The sequence below is a fragment of the Telopea speciosissima genome, chromosome 10 (assembly GCF_018873765.1).
Source record: "Telopea speciosissima isolate NSW1024214 ecotype Mountain lineage chromosome 10, Tspe_v1, whole genome shotgun sequence".
NCBI lineage: Eukaryota > Viridiplantae > Streptophyta > Magnoliopsida > Proteales > Proteaceae > Telopea > Telopea speciosissima.
In genome coordinates, this window is record NC_057925.1 from 36,695,845 (window position 1) to 36,711,114 (window position 15,270).

The 15,270-nt window shown below is 41.1% G+C and overlaps 1 protein-coding gene across 1 annotated transcript; it reads right to left on the reverse strand.

Moving 5' to 3' along the window:
* Positions 1–973: 973 nt before the first annotated feature.
* On the reverse strand, positions 974–1,818 carry LOC122643523. Its single transcript, XM_043837139.1, has 2 exons — positions 1,573–1,818; positions 974–1,351 (listed from the first exon to the last, which is right to left on the reverse strand). Exons 1-2 carry the CDS (start codon positions 1,816–1,818, stop codon positions 974–976), a joined length of 624 nt encoding a protein of 207 aa, XP_043693074.1.
* Positions 1,819–15,270: the final 13,452 nt, after the last annotated feature.

The window sequence follows — 15,270 nt, forward strand, 5'->3', positions numbered from 1 at the left end:
CATGATCCTTCCTAGGATTGGCAATCGAACGTCCTCCAGAAAAGTTGGATCGTCAGAACTCATGTTAAGGGTCGATTTTCACAAGTTCTTATCGAGGGAGGTTGCCTTCTGTGGATGACGCATGTTACCTGCACCCAATCAAAGAGCTTCCTTAATAAACTAGAACAGTTCTCTTTCCTTTCCTTTTTCTTTTCTTTTGTCTTTCTTTTTTTAAGACTCAAGGATTAGTCTGCTCCTATTAGAGACACATGAAAGAATGCCAAATGGTGGATTTTCTTTATAACAGATAGAAGTGCCAAGTGGCAGAACTAGCAGAAAGGGTTCTTGAATGACAGAGATACCGGATGGCAGAATTAGAGGAATGCCCCTGGTGGGGACTGGCTGTTGAGACCACACTTGAGCATGCCAAGTTGCCTACGTATCCTTCGGAAAGGAATTAGGTCAAACATAGTTCATGTAGATCAAATGACTACATGAAATATTTTTTAAGTTGGTCCATATTGACAAAGCCCTTTACATCCTCTCCATCCAAGTCAGTAAGACGAACTGCTTATCCAGCCAAGATTTCCTTCACATAGTAAGGTCCGCTCCAATTAGGCCTGAACTTGCCCCTTGGGTCATGAACTGGTGCTCTTTGTTCTCGAAGTCCAAATCTCCTTCTTCGATGTTGCATGAGAAAACACCTTTATTGAATGCCCTTACCATCCTGAGTTGGTATTTTTTGAGGTGATCCACAGCTTTCATCCTCTTTTCATCAAGTAGATTAAGCTCGTCATGCCTTGCTTGCATCCATTCTCCTCCAGGTAATTTGTTTTCCATCAATACTCTGAGAGACGGCACTTGGATTTCTACGGATAATACTGCCTCCATCCCATAGACCAAGGAAAAAGGGGCTGCCCCAGTAGAGGTTCGAATTGAGGTTTGATCGGCCCATAACACATACGGGAGCTTTTCTGCCCAATCCTTATGGGTATCAGCCATTTTTTGCAATGACTTTGACATTCTTGTTGGCTGCTTCCACTGCTCCATTAGTCTGTGGTTTATAAGTCGTAGACTGATGCCTTTGGATACCAAAGTTGGCGCAAAACTTGTCTGCTTTTCCCCAAAAATGTGCTCCTTGATCGGATATAAGGGCATGTGGCACTCCATATCTACATATAATATTCTCTTTGATGAACTTTGCTACCTTTGTAGCTATCAAGACAGCATAAGACTGTGCTTCCACCCATTTGGTGAAATAGTCTATGGTCATAAAGATGAATTCATGTCCATTGGATGCCTTTGGCGTGACTTTCCCAATTATATCAATGCCCCATGTTGAAAATGGCCAAGGAGCATTTAACAAATGGAGCTACGTTGGAGGAATATGAATGATATTGGCAAATATTTAGCATTTGTGACATCTCTGCACGATTGATGCGCAATTAACTTCCATGGTTGCCCAATAATATCCCATTCTGAGGATTTTCTTGGCGAGCATCCTGGCATCCATGTGTGGCCCAGATATTCCCTGATGGATTTCTTCCCTGATGACTTGGGTTTGTTCCTCATCTACACACAGTATTTGTATACCATCGTAGGACCCTTGTATAGCAGGCCGCCTTGAAGTACAAACTGTGTGGCGTGCTTCTGCAACCTCTTTTGTTCACTGGCAGTGGAATTGGTAAGATATTTCCTTTCTCTGATAAAGTCAATGATGAGTGCAGACCACGACGTCCCATCAGTTGTCAGAGCATTTACTGACTCTTCATATGCTGGTCCATGCCTTCTATCTACCAAAAATGGGCGAACTTGAGTATCTAGAGTGCATTCAACCATCGAAGCCAAAGTAGCTAGGGCGTCGGCGAATCTATTATGTCCCTTGGCAAATATTTGAAGGTGATTTCATCGAAGCTTTTGATCAAGTTCTCCAAATGTTCTTGGTTAGGTTTTATCTTCTCATCCTTTGTCTTTCACTTCCCTTGAGTTTGACAAATCACGATCAACGAATCCCCCACAGACTCTCAGCTTCTTGATTTCTCATGTCATAGCGGTTTCAAGACCTACTGCACATGCTTCATATTCTGCAATATTGTTAGTGCAAGAGAATTCTAGCCAAAATGCAAATGGCAGATACAGATCATCTGGGGTTATCAACAATATCCCTGCCTCATATCCTCTTTGATTGGTTACACCATCAAAGTACAATTGCCGCCAGTCTTCACAATCTTCTTCCTCCACATATGCCAAATCCTCATCCTGGAATGAGTGTTCTAGTAGCTGTGAATCTATCCCGATTGGGTATGCATCTAGATATTCTGAGATTGGTCGTCCTTTTATGGATTTCTGGTTGACATATGTTATGTCAAATTCTGACAATAGCAACAACCATTTGGCCATCCTTCCTATCAACGCCAGTTTCTCGAAGAGATATTTAATCAGAACCATCCTTGAGATGAGCCAGATTTGATGGGCAATCATGTAATGTCTCAGCCTCTTAATCACCCAAACCAAAGCAATGCACGTCTTTTCCAATGGGTTATAACAAGTTTCATACTCAACAGTTTCTTGCTTTAGTAAACTGCGTGTTCTTCCCCACTCTTCTGGTCTTGTTGCACCATCATGGATCCCATTGTTGTTTTGCCGACAGATAAGTACATTAGCAGTGGTTCACCCAATACTGGCGAAACAAGGATGGGTGGATTCAACAGGTATTCTTTGATCCTTACGAACGCCTCTTGGTACTTGTCGTTCCATTGCTTTGGTTCTTCTTTCTTTAGGAGCTTGAAGATGGGTTCACATACGGTGGTTAGCCGGGCTATAAATCGACTTATGTATTGAATTCGTCCTAAGAAACCCTCGATTTCTTTTTCTATTTTTGGTGCTGGCATTTTTTTTATGGCCTTTATCTTGTCGGGCTCCACTTCTATCCCTCTCTCGCTGACAAGAAATCCTAGGAGTTTCGTTGTTGTTGCTCTGAACACGTACTTCTAAGGGTTCAACCTTAGCTTGTACTCCTTAACTTGTTCAAAGAACTTCGTTAATGCCACAAAATGCCCCTGTCGAGTGGCCGACTTGACAATCATGTCATCCACATACACCTCCACTTCTTTGTGTATCATGTTATGGAGAATGGCCATTGCCACCCTTTGATATGTTGCCCCAGCATTCTTTAAACCAAAGGACATAACCTTATAACAATATGTTCCCCTTGGTGTGGTAAATGCTATGTTTTCTCTGTCCTTTGGACCCATGCTGATTTGATTGTATCCACAGAATCCGTCCATGAATGATAATAAGGTGTGTTTTGCTATATTGTTGACCAATATGTCAATATGCAGCAAAGGACAGTCGTCTTTCGAACTAACTTTGTTGAGGTCTCAAAAATCCACGCACATTCTCACCTTCCTCATTCTTGGGTACAGGGGTAATATTGGACAACCATTAAGGGTATTGCGTCACTTGTAAAAATCCTGCATTCCATTGCTTTATGACTTCTTCCCTGATCTTCTTACTCTATTCAAGTCGTATCCTTCTGGGCTTTTACTTGACTGGCCGTGCATCTGGATAAATAGGCAATTGGTGTTGCACTATCTTTGGGTCGATGCCGGGCATATCTTCGTAGGACCAAACGAACACTTCTTGGAATTCCTTTAACAGGGCTATCATTTGACCGACTTCCTCCTTGGTGAGGGAGGCATAAATCTTAACCATTCGTGGGCATTGTTCAGTTCACAAATTTATGGGGCATATGTCCTCTCGGACATGTTAGGCTTTTCTTTGTTTTAATTGCTTTATTAAATGATGATGTTCGAGGATATCCTCATCATCAGAAGAAGAATCAAAAGGGGAATCAGATGGAGAAGAGACATGCTCGGAATGGTTGATTTCAGTCATGATAAGAGCAGGAATACAAGCAGACTCGACAGACTAGAAGGCACTACCCTCCTTGATTACAACAGACTCATCGACAGACAGGACTAAATCGGAGCTTACCACTCCCTGAGACTCTGTCTCACTAAACCTTTCAGAGATACTAATCCAATTCACAATTGGCTCTTGGACAGGGTGAAATAACAGATAAGGTTTTGGCCCTTCTTCCTCCCCCTGCAGAGATCATGGTTATTTCAAATAGTCCTCCGATGTTTAGTTCTTCTTTAATAGGTTTCAATTTCATCTGTTCTACTTCAAGGGCAATCGATGTCCTCCTGAAAGAAGATTTCAAACCCTAGCTAGAGACTTACATTGTCATGATGGAACCAAGGCTCAATATTTCTGCAGTAAAGGAAGCTGTCACCTTCTTTGACAAAATATCAATTTAAAGTCTTAAAGACTGGAGATGGTTTCTTGGCCTTCTGGCATTCTTGGCTCATTCGCTCAGGATAAATTCGCTTCTCTTGTGCCTTGTATCCCAGCCCACGATGGTTGCCATAGGTAGAAAAGTTAGGGAATTGTGGAATCCCTTGTTGGTTCCTTCCTAATCTAAGTCCCAAAAAATATCCCATGTTGTTCATCATCTTCAGAATTGTTCCGCTCCATGCGGATGGGTAACTGGATGAAATTATCTCCTTCATTTCTGAGGCCATTACACTGATTGCCCCAATCTCAAATCCTCCCAACTGGATATTTACCTAAGCTTCCCCACCTACTTCGATGCTTGCCAAGGTGTGGACAATCTCTGGATCGCCAAAGATAGAGATCATTTTTCCTTCATAGACAAATTTCATTTTTTTATGCAGGTTTGAGGCTAGTACTCCTACAGAATGCAGCCAAGGCCGTCCCAATAGCATGTTGAATGATGCTTGGATGTCAATCACTTGACATTCCACAGTGAACAGAGCAGGTCAGACTCGGATGTCTGTGGTCAAAACACCCAGAACCTTCCTTCTTGTGTTATCATACGCTCGGATTGTCTGAGCAGAGGGCTTCATTTGGATCAGATCCAATCCTATACAACTTGCATCTTGAGAGGTATGACATTGAGAGCCGATCTGTTGTCAATCAAAACTTGAGGGACTCAGTTCCCATTGCACTCTATTGTAATGTGTAGAGCTCGATTATGGTCCTTTGCTTCAGGCAGGAGATCATTTTTTGAGAAGGAGACTGCATGGCATAGGTGGCCCCTACAATGTGTGAGAGTTCTTCTGGACCCATTTCTATTGGCACCTGAACCTTGTTAAGTACTTTCAAAACTGCTTCCCGATGCAATGGGGAGGCCATCAATAATCCCCAGACAGAGATGTTAGCTTGTACCTTCTTCAGTTGGCTTAGTACCTGATTTTTTGGCTCGTACTTGACTTGATTAGGGGCAGGCGCATAGGGCTTTTCTACAATCAATCCTTTATTTTTGAAAATCTTTCCACTTTGGGTCTTCGAAACCTCGAGCTCCTTCACTTTTGTGATGAGTTCGACTGGGCACAGCTCCTCATCATCCAAGTCACTTTCAGATCACAAGGGTTCCCACCATGGTACTCCTCCTTCTTGGGCTAGTGACTTCACATTCTGCTTTCAAGGTCGTAATTGTCTTTTGGGCCTTCTGTAGAATTTTGGACAAGGTTTCTTGCTTTTCATAGAGGTGCTTAATGAGTTGTTCATGGTCCAGCCTTCGCAGTCCTACTAGCATCATCTGTTGGATCATTTCAAAGATCTTGCTGGCTGATTTTGGAATATCATTGCTTTAGATAGAGATCCAAAATGTTCTTCCTCTTCTGATGAGCCCTCTTCATCACTGGAGATGACTGGGTGAATGTTTTCTGTGGGATCTTTCATTCGCTTTTCCATATTGATGTTATAGAAGTAGAACCTATCGTGTGCTCGTACCCATTCGTGATACTCCTCACTTTCACAATCTAAGGATGCTGGAGGACTTCCACACAGATCTGTTACCAAAGCGAATATCAGGGTGACAACATCTTCCAACTCTTTCATGACTTGAGGTAGTGGCCAATTTTCATTTACTGGTTGTTGTCATCACAATTCTTCTTGGTACCTTTTATCTGAAGGTACTACTTCAAAAAGCATTTGATGAACCTTGTCGACCATTCTGAGGATCCCTCTTACTTCGAATGGAAGAGACCAAGCCCTTGGTCCATAAATTTCCTCATATCGGTTGACAAAAGGTTCTATCTCCATTTTTTATGCTTCACCGGGTGGTTCGTCACCAGTGTATTCATCCATTACTTCATCATTCAAAGTTTTGTTGGATGTTTCCTCATTGCTTGAATCATCCTTTTCTTCTCCACTGCCATCAACAAGGTGAATTCCTCTTGTTGGGTCGAAGTATGGATTCTCGGTATTGATATTACCGATCCAAGTTTCTCATTCTTCTGTCATCTTCGGGGGCCCAGAATATGGCCAGTTGTCTAAGTACAACATGGGATCTTGAGGAGGATTTCCAAAGAAATCTTTCGCCAAAGCAAGATTTAACCAGGTCATGTTCCTTGACTCATGTAATGTATGTTTGGGAAGTGGGAAGTAGCCTTATATAGGATGTCATGAGTTGTGGACATTAGCTCAAGGATGTCTTCCCTTTTGATGAACCACACCCTTCTTTGATTTACTGGAGACCCTACTTCTTCGTCGCCGCTTCTTCCTTCGTCTTCTTGAGGGATAGGCTGAATGAAGTCTATTGGGTCTGCTTCATCATCATCAATTCCGATGCTATTTATCCACTATAGGGTTTCAACAGAGAACTCATCTTCAAATTGTGGCTCAAAGTCTTCTTCTTCACTATCGTCGGTCCCTCCTCCCATTTGGATTAGGAAAGTATCTCCAGATTGAGTTTCACCAATGGCTAGTGCATATACAGCTTGGATCAGACTTGGGGTGACCTCTTCAATTGTTCTCATGCTGTCTTCAGATGAACCCTCCTCAATGGGTTGAATGTGAACTATGAAATCTTCTTCACCTTCCAAATTCTCCACATATGCCATGTGATTGATCTCATAATCGGTGAACCCAAATGTTCTCAGTTGCACATTGGGTCCGAGGCTATTGAGTTCATTCTCTAGGAATTCAAGCTTCATCATCCGATGGTTAGAGGCTAGGCCTTTCCCTCAATCACAATGTTGTCCGCCTCCTCTGGACTTTTCGTTGCAATTTTTCCTTGCACAGTAAACACATACCATCATTCTTCTAACTCTCCTTTTTCGAGCGTACATGCTCCGGCCACAAAATGGCGTTGGCTAACTTTTAATCATCTCTTCTTTGTACATTTCCTTTAGGAAGTTACTGATATTGGTTCTTCCTTCTGCAGGGAGATCCATCTGCCATATAAGGCACACTTTATCACTCCATACTGTTCTCAATTCCCTCAAAGGTGCTTTTATGGGCCGGATTAGAGTGGTTAGGTCCAAACCCGTTGTCCCTTCGTCCAAAACATTCACAAATCCCATGGATAATCTTAGGGAGTCAAGTTTATCTTCATCAAGCTACTGAGGGTAAAGATATTCATGATACACTCTATGTAGATTATGTAGGATTATCCCCACTTGCTCTTCCTCTGTTAGATGGGGTAGTATCCTTTCGGCTTTTTTACAGAACCTTCTGACGAAGTCGAAGAATCCTTCATTCGGTTCTTGCCTTAGCACCTCTAATTCTTTTCTTTTTTTCTTACTCTCCTCAGTTTGGGTTGCTAGGATAGCCCTATAGATTCGAGCGTCTATCAGCCTTCGCTCTTGCTTCACAAGTTGAATCAGGACTATAGGGTCCTTAAAGGGAACATCCTCTTGTAACATGTTCACTCCATGATATGGCAGTGGATTAGAAGTCACATTAAGTTTTTGACTTGTCTTCAATTCAATTTTCCCCACATCTATCAAGTCTTCATTTGCATGTTTGAGGTGTATGCACCTATCTATCTAATGACCCTTCTGATTGTGATAATAACAGTGCCACTTTGATTTATATCTTGGAGGTGGATTGGTCATATTCACGGGCCTGGTGGTACAATATCCAACATCCCTTCAGTCTTGAATTTGAAGAAAAGGCGAGTGGGTGTCATACTGCCAAAGGTAAACTATCTGGGAGGGGTGATTGCTCTGCCTGAATCACCAAAGGAGGAGCAACTGTTGGTGAAATTTGCTTCTCGGTGCACTGAACGGTAGTAACTGTATTCACTTCGGGGCATTTCCCTCTTCCTCCGTTGTTGTTCTTGCCAGAATAAGATCTGGAAGCCTCTTTGGTTGAAGTCTGGGCTTATTTCCCTTTGAAGAGCTTATCCTCAATGCGCTTCCCAATAGCTATAAGTGCTTCAAAGGTCTTGATGTGCAGAGAGTAGAGGCGATCATGGTACTCTCCATGTAGGTTTTCCAGTATGATTTCAACCTTTTCTGATTCAATCGGGTGGTTCCACATCTTGGACGTCTTTTCATGGAACCTCATGATAAAGTTAGAAAATCCCTCGTCAGCTTCCTACCTCAGGGTTTCCAACTCACGCCGAATGATGTCCACTTCAGTGTTGTAAGAGTATTCTTTAGTGAATGCCTTTACAATTGTCGACCAAGTTTGAATCTTAGTTTGGTCCAATTGGGTTAGACACCTCAGGGCTGATCCCGCTAACGAGTAAAGGAATGCTTGCCCATTTGATTTTCTATGAGATTCCACGACTTGGCCACTGTAATGAAAATCTTCAAGTGAGCTCGGGGGTCTCTTGTCCCATCGAACTTGTCGAGCTTCCATTTGAAATCTTTGAGTATTCTTTCTCCAGCGAAGCAGACCATGTCTTCTTTTGGTTTCTCAACAGTCTTTCCTTACATTGCCACTTCGAGCTTCTCAACTTTCTCCCTCATTTGCTTCTCCATTTCTTCTTCTGGTGGGTCTTGGTGAGCATTGATGGCTATATCCTCTTCTTCTATTATGATCTTGGGGTGTGCCCTAGACATCGTTGGGGTCACCCTTGGTTCTCGGGGTGTTGGTGCATTGTCTGCTCAAGATTGACCTTGCATTGACAGGACCAACTGCATAACCAGCTATTTAATCTCTGTCATTTCCCTCCATATGCTAACCATTTCCTGACTCAATACTTCCTCTGAAGAATTGGCCTCTGGCGGATCCATGGTGCCCATGATAGGGGTGACCTTGTTGGACTTTGTGTTGGGGGACTAGAAGTCAAGGGAGGTGAACTAGAATTTTCAACAAACTTAGAAGGTGGAATCTGGTAGAGATTGGGCCGGTTCAATCGACCGCCATAACGGTTCCACATGGGTAATGAGGATTTTCTTTGTCGTGGAATTGTGCCTTGCAAAGGTAAAAGGGGACCAATTTAGGACTCAAGTGGGGAGACACATTTTTTATCTTATTTTAATATTTTATATTTTTTGTTTACAAGCAAATATATACACGCATATATACATACAAATAAAGTGACAATTCGCTTTTACTCTCTTGATTGCATTTCACTCAGGTAGTTGATGGTAAGGTTTCCATCTTTGTTCAAGACTGCTCGGGAATAACTCTTGCGATCTTGGGATATGATGCAAGCTTGCCATAGATCCTTCATTGTTTAACAGTTCTCGAAGATCAAATTTGAATCATCACAAGGAGATCTAATCGAGGACTTCTCAATGATCTACTTTTCCTAATACATAGCACCTCTCATCAGAATTCTATCACTGTCACATTATTTAGACAGTGTATCTTTCTCCGAGGGACAATTGAGACTATATTTTTTATACACTGATCTGAATGGATGTGCGACGTGCATCGAGGGACATTCGAGGGACAAATAGAATTCTTCCCCTGATTGGTATTCTGCATTAAGAGAAAGTATGTTGCTGAGATTTTCACTTTCGGCCTCGAAAAGCTACGAGGTTAGTTTATGGCATATCCTAGTCGTATATGGTCTAATTTTCTACACGATGCATGTAATAGGTAGGCTGATAGGACAAAACAAGGTCACCCTTGACAGGACCGATATACCTATCGCTCGTGATAGTGAATTGCGGGTACATGGTTCTTTTGATATACCTAGGGAATAGATCACGCGATCTCAGAGTAATCAGCCTAGTGCCTTGTGGGGTTGTGCAGGCCGTGCAGGGCCATCCGGCAGGGTTGCCGTATGTACGATGTATGCTCTACAGGGCGAGTGGGGATGTTTTTTTTTTTTTTGGGTTATACAGTATTGGTTTTCGGGGGCATTGCCAGTCATGTGTGTCTGATTGTCGTCATCGCTGGGGGGTGACAAAATTCAGCGTCTATAGTCGTGGCTTTGCCATGCGTCATGTTAATATTGGCGAGCCTTATTTTAGTATATCAATATGACAAACCAAGACCTGGCCGATGATAATCCTATAAGAGCATTAAAGGAACTAAAAAGAGACTATAACCAACCAGACTGACCCGGTTTCGGTCTAACCCGATACATACTAAATACTGAAATTGACCGAAGACTGATCCAACTGATTGGTTGACACTTGACACCCTTGCATACAAGTTTGTAAAAAAAATAAATACAAAACAAAACAAAACAAGTTTGTAAAATAAATAAAAACCAAAAAAACAAAACACAACAAAACACCTCAAAGCTTGTTCTGCTATAGACATTTGATGCTTGTATCTTAGAACTCCATGCTTGTTATACTAATGATTCCATGAAAAATATCTGAACAGTAGCTCTTAGGTGTTTGACATTGCATGTTAATGCATGTGATTGATGATTAATCACCAAAGAGAGTCAATTTAATTATTATTGATTAGATATAAATTTTTAGTTAATGTTAATTTAATCTGTTGGGAACCACGTTATTCCATCGTGGCATCCATGTTAGCGCAATGGGCATTTTTGATAATTAAAGAGGACCCATGAAAAATGCACTTAAGTTTTGGAAGGTAAAATTTTCTTTATGAAAAAAAAACATTGTGTGGTAGTGTCCCATTACCAAGACACATGGCACAGTGAAATGACCAACCTATCCCTGGTCAGATGCTTGTCCATGCTGGTGCAGTGGCCACGCAGACGGACAGCCATTTCTCTCTATATTATTTTTATTTTTGGGGGTAATTTGGAAAGATAAATAGTAAAACACTTATTCGGTGTTATTTTCATAGTTGAAAAACCAGTTTTGACTGGGCGAAACATCCAAGTCGAGTCCAAATTTTGAAAAATCTAATCAAGAATCATATATATTAGGTATGATTGTTTTTTTATTTTTCAAAGATGAATCAAATAAAAAAATCTGATTTTTCAAGTATGATTATTTCGAATTTGGATCATCTACTGCCGAGCTGCCCGGTAGGACCGTGCTGCTCAGATATGGTGTTACGTGCAATGTTCGCCTTAGCTCTGTCCAAACGCCTTGTCTAAGTGGGGGTAAGGCGATCTTTGCACACAGCACCGTGTCTGGGCAGCACGGTCCTACTGAGCAGCTCGGCAGTAGAGGATCTGGATCCGATTAATTCTCGATAAATATGAGATGAAAAGTTTCAGACTTTTGTAGCATTATCTCGCGAAGAGAGATGAGATGAAGAGGGTTCAGCAAAGACGGCGAACCTATGACTTTAATTTATGGTGTTGTAGCATATGCTTTTTGGGTCCCACGTCAATGTGACCTCAAGCTGTCTCTCTCTCTCTCTTCTCTCAGTGGTCTTCCACTCCTCTTTTGAACGAAGAAATTTCAAAACAAACGCACTGTGATCATTCACCTAGTCGATTCTTTGAACTTGGTGTGTTGTGTGACATGTTTCATTATCAATCCTTGGTTGAAACAAAAGTCTTAGTCAGTTTTCTCTTCCCCTCCTCTATAAAAGAAAATTGCAAAATTTTCCCACAGCACTTAAGTGTAGATTGGGAAGGCAACAATAAATCCTTGATTTCTACCATGTGACATGAATTAGTTATGTTGATATTTGTTCCTTTAATATTTTAAAAGTAATTTAATAAAAATTAATTTGTAATTTTTTTAATACGTATATTATAAAGTCTATTTGGATCCAAACTTGACATGTAAGAAAGAAAAACTTGTGCCAATCTGGCAGTGAGATTTGACTTCAATTAACAACTTAGATGTTATGTCCATCATAATTGGAAATTTGGGTTTTGACTAGGGCTAGTCGCCTGAGTCAAGTCAAAATTTTGAAAAAACTTAGTCAAGAATTGTGTAGCCTAGGTATAGGTAAAAAATGGTGAGACTGGGTCATAAATCGTCCAAGTCAAATAAGATTCGGTATTTTTACCCGTGTCATGACAAACTCGACAAGCATCGTTGTTTTTTAAAAAACCATAAAGCCGATTCACTTAGAAAATGATTTGAGTAAAATAGTAATTAAATTCATATTTTAAAACAATAAGAAACCCTCAACTCCTTGACTCTCTTCTCTTGTTTAGTGGTACGAACTCAAAATGCAATGATCTGTGATTCCTTGATTTTTTTTTATTTTTCCTGGTTTTCCCATATTTTTCTGATTTTTTACTAATTTATACATATTTATTGCATTAAAAAATATGACTCATCTTGACCGGGTTTGACAAGGCCAAGTCAGTAGGTTTTTCTAAAAGACGAGTCGAGTCAGAAAACTTGGTTTTCCAACTATGGTGTCCATCTTGATTTCCCTAGATTTGGTCATACTTTTTGTTTGCTAAGGAGGGTGTCCAGACCTTCGGCGCGACTACTTCCTCAAGCACGCGCAGATGCCCCTATACATACGCAACGAGTCAACACTGGATCCTATGAGAACCATAGAAGTTGTGGGATTGGCCCCAAAGACGTAAGGGGAGTCGAACTCAGAACGCATGTCAATTTGGCCATACTCAACATTGTTTATGTAGGTTTAGCTTTAGTTGGTGGCTCCTTAAGTCACAGCCAACCAAACTGGGTATTTTCACAAGAGGATTGAAGCCTGATATGAAGATTTAATCCTCTTTTTTTTTTTTTTTGGACAGGGAAGGGGCTCTGGCCTCTGATTATCATCACTTTGAGCATCATCAAGTAATTTATGGATGGTGAATATTCATTCAGATATTTACCTAATGTGCTATTTTGTAAATCTCAACTTGTTTTGTTAAATAGGCTGGACCTTTTCCTGTCAAAGTCTATACTCTTCTTCTTGAGAGGCTCTCTTGACTGTTTCTTTTTCTTCTTGACCTAATGCCACTAAACATTTCTCAGGAAGCAAGAAGAAAAATAAAGACTGCAAAATAGGCCTCATCAAGAAACATATTAAGCAATCTAGTATCCACCTCAACCTACTATTGAGTTTTATAGCTTAGTGATATCTTAATGAAAGAAGGGTTCCCTCAATCTATTGCCACCTCCCCAACTCTTTAATATGTGGAATGGATTTCTGAATATTATGATGCACATCTCAAGGAGCTGTCATATAATTTTGAAGGAACAGTCAGGAATGTGACTGATTGATGATCGCAAGGAAACTACAAATTCCATGGTCACTGCTAAGGGTGCAAGTTTGGCCCTGTCGGTAGGGATGTAAACGGATCGGATTGGGCTTGGATAGTGCTATATCCGCATCCGCATCCACATCCGCATCCGATTAGTTTTCGGATGGATAGAGACACGGATACAGATCGGATATTTTATCCGTTTGCATGTAAATATAGCTTTTCGGATAGCTATAGCCTATTAATATCCGTATCCGTTTAACTTTCGGACGGATTCGGATAGTGCTAAATGGATACAGACAAGGATACAGAAACGGATTTTGGTTATTCATTTACACCCCTACCTGGCGGCCCGAACCCGCCCTGGCCCGCCCCGAGCCTAAACAGGGCCTGGGCTAAGATATCTTGGTCCTGGGGGCGGGTCAGGGCTGGAAATTTCTAATCCTTAATCAGGGTTGGGTCGGGCCACGGTTGAGGCCTCGAGCTGAGCTTGGCCTGGCCCGACTCGACCCTATTTTAAGTTATACTGTAAAATATATATTGATATAATATATATATTATAAACTTTAAATATCACCCACATTTTGTTATATAATATATTATATACGAAGATAATAAGTAATATAAACATTTTATTATAGTGCTATTTTATCTAAAATCGATAATTTTCTCCCTGGCCTAGTCCAACCCATACATATCCCTTACCCCTCCCCATGATCAAGGCCAATTAGGGTCAGCCTGGCCCGAACCTAAGGGCAAGTCAGGGTTGGATTTTTTAGGCCCTGAGTCAGGGCCGGTTTGGGCGTGGGCCCAGCTATGAGGACTCAGGTTGGGCTAGGGTTTTATAAAGCCCGACCCAACCCCACCCTGTTGCACCCCTAGTCACTACAATCATCTCAATTGATTCGCGAGGTGTTTTATGTAAGCCTATGGAGTTTTGGCATAAATCAAATGTAGATGATTGTTCTATTGGCAACCTTGGAAAGGCTGGAGCTTGGGGAATTACTAGGGATGATAGTGAAGGGTAGTGTCATCTTTCAGCCTTTACATTGGTATTGGGACGAACTATATGGTTGAATTTGAAGGACTTATTTATGGTATACAACGAATAAAGGAGATGGGATTAAGGTATGGATAGAATGTGATTCGGTGGCTTTAGTTTATTGAAAGCAAAACAATTCCATGGTTTTATAAACAGCGTTGGTTGGCCTTAGTATTGTATTTGGAAGGTATTGTAAGGGTATTTATGTAATATCCCTTCATATGTTCTAATATAATCCTACTTGTATTAATACTCAGGCTGTGAGGGACAATCTAGTAATTTGCCCATCTGACCTAAACCCTAGTTTTCCTACAAATACTAGCTGGAGGCAGTAGTCTGGGTATTCCAAACTAGATACTCAGGGTGTAATGCTTTAAGCAACCTTGTGCTTAAACCCTAAACCCTAACAATCTTAAAGCAATATATTAATTTTGTTTCCCCCTTTGATCGGTGTTGGTGATCGTATCTTCTATTCTTAGTAGGAGATAATTGATCAAATATTGCAATTGATTGTATTTCCTTCTTCCCTCTCCTCTATGTATGGTAACCTGACTGTATCTCCACCTATTTATGAATATGATCAATCTCCCAAGAAGAATAAGAAAAACTAGGAGTTTTCACCCGAGGACGTAGGCTTCTAAGGAAGACCGAACCTCATTAATGGCTATTGTCTCTCCATTGTGTTTATCTATTTTCTGAACATGGTATCAGAGAGGGTTTGATCCCAATCGATATCTTTTCTCGTGGTTGCAACAAGCAGTTCGTGACTTCTCCTATTCCATTCAAGGTTGTTTGTTGTGCACTGGTTCTACTATCGATTTGTATTCAACCTATGCTACTAATTCCTGCCATCGTCTTCTCAGATAAGTTCTTATTTACTTCTCAGTAAGACCTTTGTTTTGTCCTATATTGAGTT